General features: G+C 35.0%; 1 protein-coding gene across 1 annotated transcript in view; it reads left to right on the top strand.

Annotated features, from left to right (window-relative positions):
• LOC106873628 (coatomer subunit gamma-2) overlaps positions 1–4327 on the top strand; it is a 32708-nt gene extending 28381 nt beyond the window's left edge. The window contains exons 24-25 of the mRNA XM_014921076.2: positions 990–1128; positions 3659–4327. Of these exons, the coding sequence (XP_014776562.1) occupies positions 990–1128; positions 3659–3891 (372 nt within the window). The 3' untranslated portion in view covers positions 3892–4327. The remainder of the gene's footprint in view (positions 1–989; positions 1129–3658) is intronic.
• Positions 4328–4685: the final 358 nt, after the last annotated feature.

Below are 4685 nucleotides of genomic sequence, written 5' to 3' on the forward strand. Positions count from 1 at the left end.
TAATTAATTATATATATATATATAATTAATTAATTATATATATATATATATATATAATTAATTATATATATAATTAATTAATTAATTATATATATAATTAATTAATTAATTATATATATATATATATTAATTAATTAATTATATATATATATATATATATATATATACACACACACACACATATATATCCAAAATAAGAGAATGGAGTAGATAAAAATCCAGGCTCCATATGTTTCATAGCTAGCAGAACCTTGGAAGAAGTTAATTACCCAAATGAGGGGTAATCCGCTAGCTACTCGTTGGACCAGAGATACCTTAATCAAATGAAGTTTACATTGTCATCACATTCGCATACACTGCAACCCCAGCTGCTAACCATGAACTATAATATAACATCAATCGGTTTCACTCACAAGGCATTAGTCAAGCCAAGACGACCACTTGGTCAAAGGTACCATACAGTGGAACTGGTCCTGAAGCCATATGGTTACAAAGCAAACTTGGTCTCTGCACAGCCATGTCTGCACTTGTATATGTATATATATATATATATATATATATGGTGATGGGCTTCAGCACAGTTTTCATCTCCCAAATTCCATTCACAGTGTATTGGTCAGCCAGAGGTTGTAATAGAAAACCCTAACCCACAATTGAGGTGTCAGACCTGCTTTCACACAACACAGTTGCAAAGCAAAGTTCTAATATAGTTAAGAAATATTAAATACCATATTTACTTGTGTATAAACTGCATCCCTAACTTAGTGTTGAATCTTGATGCAAACATTACTTGCTCCATAGATTTTTGGCTTTGCCCCGCGTGTAAGTTGCACCCCAGTTTTTTTCAGTTAAAATCATATATGAAATAATAGGACTTATAGACAGGTAAATACGGTAATTGAAGAATTAACCAGGTTTTGTACAATTTACATTGAAAAAGAAGAAATTCCATGAATAAGACACACGCATATGCATTATATTTTTTATAGCTTGAAGACATAGACATTAGTGTAGCTGACCATGTACAGCGTGTGATGAAACCCAACTTTGGTGCTTCTTGGGAAGAAGTTGGTCCTGCCAATGAACTGGAAGACACATTTTCTTTATCATCAGTCAAAACACTGGAAGGTAAGTAAAAAATATCTCCTCTTGGTTTCCTTATCTTTTCTCTTAAAACTGAATTACAACATCTCAATGGGCCACAGTTAAACCCTTAGAATACATCAAAGACAATTTGTTTGTGTATATTTATATATGTATAGAGGCAAAATGGCTGAGTTCCTTTTGAGTGTTGGGCCTCACAGAGGCAATGACCAAGACCTTTGGCATTATGTCATGCTTGAGAAGAAGACCCATCAAGCCGAGCAAAATTGCAGCCGTGGCAGATACAGGTGTCATGCAAATGGCATCTGTGCCGGTAGCACGTAAAAGCACCCATTACACTCTCAGAGTGGTTGACGTTAGGAAGGGCATCGAGCCATAGAAAACCATGCCAAATCAGACAGGAGTCTGGTACAGCCTTCCAGCTTACCAGCCCTGGTCAAACTGTCCAACCCATGCCAGCATGGACAAATGTATGTGTGCATTTGTATATGTATGTGCATGCAATATATATATATATATATATATATAATAGAAACGGAAGATGGAATACACTTGAAACTTTATGTAGTTGTGATAAATTAAGTTTCTTCTGTCTCTACTGAGGAATTCCTAATGTAGATCCAGTGATAATTGTGCAATTACTGTGGATGATTCCAGGTAACCATAGGCAGTGAACATGCTGTATTGGCATACTACTAGGGACATACCCAACACATAAATTTTAAATTCTAAATTTTAATTTTAACTTATATATATAAATACATACATACTTACATATATATGTAGGTATGTATGTATTTTCTAACTTGAAAACTTCACTCACTGAATTCAGTGAAGGATCCTCTGATTGCTGGACCTCTTAGAAATAACATTCAAGTTTCCTTCCAGCCATACCCTCCTGTCTTAAATACACTATGTCTCAAAACAAAAAAATATAAAGATGAAGTGGCCATATGTGGAATGTGGACAAAAATACTAGGTTAGATGACTCTATTATTGAAGCATTGTTTTACCACTGGATTCCCCTACTGTCACTAGTTTTTCAAGTAAGGGCTCACTTGGTCTACATGCCTTCAAAGGGGCAAAGCTTGCACACAATTTGTTAACAGGGAAAATGTCACCACATCTAATTTTCAGAGAAGCATAAATGTAAACAAATAGACACACGCACATGTGCATGTGTGTCTCTCTCTTTTTCTCCATATATATATATGTGTTTGTGTGTGTGTATATATATATATATATATATATATATATATATATATATATATTTATATATTTATAAAAATGAAGTTTGAAAACGCCACTATATAAAATGAATTTTAATTTATAATTTTCTCAGAGATATTTAACATGTTTCGGTTCTTGAAATATATATATATGGTGGTTGTCTACACCTTATGCAGAATTTGACCACTTCTTGTACTTACAACTTAGATTTATCATGGTGTCTAATGTGGCTTTTTAAACCAGACAATGAGTCTACAAATGAGATTTAAGCTCAACAAAAGAAAGGCATGATCTGTCATCATCCTCATCATCTAATGTTCATATTTCATAGTGACATGCCTCAGACGATTTGACTGCATTCAGTGGGCACAAAGATCTCATTGTGCTCCAGCTTCTGCTTTGGCATGTTTTCTATGGCCAGATGCCCTTCATAACACCAACCACTTTATAGTGTGTACTGCATGGTCTTTTCATGCCATCAGCACAAGTGAGGTTGCCATGATGAGTTTCACATAGTTTCCATCTACCAAATCATTCATAATCAGCCTAGAGCTATGGTAGAAAACACTTGCCCAAGATACTTTGTGGTGGGATTGAACCTAAAACCACATGGTTGTGGAGTAAACTTCTCAACCACATAGGCATGCCTATATTTACTGACCTCTGTAATGTTTTCTCTTAGATGGGTCTTATTTTGCTTAGTTTGTGTAGTGACGTCATCTTGAGGGTCTCCAGCATGTGCAGGGTTGGAATCTTCTGGAAGGCCTGCCAGAAGTTCCCTCATGTGCATGCGCAGAAAACTAGCAGCAGCAAGGTTCTCTTGTATCTCAGACTCGAGATGCAGCAACTGAACTATGCAGACGTGTCCCCAGCAACTCTCTGTTCGCCTCTGCTGCTGACCCGAGATGCTCGGTATTTGACCAGTTCCATTGTAGCTGGATTTCTGTGAAGAATGCCTTCACAAAGTATGATTAACTCCGACTTTGTTGCTTCCACACCAGACCTGGCTACTGATTGTCCCAATGTGTAAATATTTTGTACATACAAAATGAAAGGATTGTTTTTATGTTTGGATGTTTTCTTATTCTGATATTTTCCTCTAACATTTATGTAAGGGATTGTGTGGCACCCTTCCAGTGCCAACCAGCTAATATTTACCTCTTAGATTTGTTTAAACCATATATATTACACCAAAGCTATGTTTCATTTCAATGTTGAAGATTCTATTTGTTGTGAAAGATCAACTCCATTACATGTTCTTTATTGTGTACTTAGCTTCAAGGTTACCAACTCATTTATTTGCTCCAATTTTTCTTTTTTGCAGAAGCTGTCAAGAATATTATCCAGTATCTTGGAATGCAACCATGTGAAAGATCTGATAAAGTTCCTTCAGGAAAGAATTCACATATTTTATATCTGGCTGGTGTATTCCGTGGTGGCCACGATGCTTTGCTCCGAGCTAAGTTAGCACTAACCGAGGGTGGTGTAACCATGCAACTTACTGTACGCTCTTCAGATCCTATTGTCTCAGAAATCCTTGTCTCAGCTGTCGGCTAGAAGATAATATGGGGGCAGTGAAGAAACCCATTACATATATACATATATATACATACATTAGAATAATTACTTGGGTTGGTATATTAATCTTTATTTGCAACACATACACTTCCAATGTAGTGTATGTTTCTGTTACACTTAATTAATCATATGATATCTATTTTTTTTTTTCCCTTCTGTTAATTAAAAAAATATTTTAAAAAAACATAGAATGCAAATTTCAAACAGAACTGATATTTAGCATGAAACAAATTAATTGATTTTTTTTTAAAGATGGATAATTTATTCCTTTTATATGAATTTCATTTGTTATGGTATTTTTGTTCCTATTTCATTTTTAAATGATATTTCAGCTTCATTGGAACTCATAACAACTCAGCTATTTCAGTTCTTGTTCTAAAAGATGACAGACAATAAAGATATCTTTGCAAAATAATTACTGTTTTCTTGAGTCCAATTCTTTTTAATGATTTAACTTTTAACCTTTTTTAGGTTAAAAGGTTAACCTGACTAAAAGTTGGTCTATTTAAACAGATCTGTCTAGATAGAGTAGTCTGGCTATCCAACAATGACAATAGCCAAACTACTTGGTTCTTGCATTTCAGCAGCATCAGGTATTACCAGACATGGCTAGAGTGGACCAAATCTTTTAGCAGACTCTATACCACCAAAGAATGACAGGCTGTCCATTGCTGTAGACAGTAATGTTAGTAAGGCAGAGTGTAAATGACAAGTGTTTTTAAGAGTGTACGTGCAGCCACGTGGCTTAGTGGTTGAAGTATTACACTTATGAT

The sequence above is a fragment of the Octopus bimaculoides genome, chromosome 15 (genome assembly GCF_001194135.2).
Source record: "Octopus bimaculoides isolate UCB-OBI-ISO-001 chromosome 15, ASM119413v2, whole genome shotgun sequence".
NCBI classification, from domain to species: domain Eukaryota; kingdom Metazoa; phylum Mollusca; class Cephalopoda; order Octopoda; family Octopodidae; genus Octopus; species Octopus bimaculoides.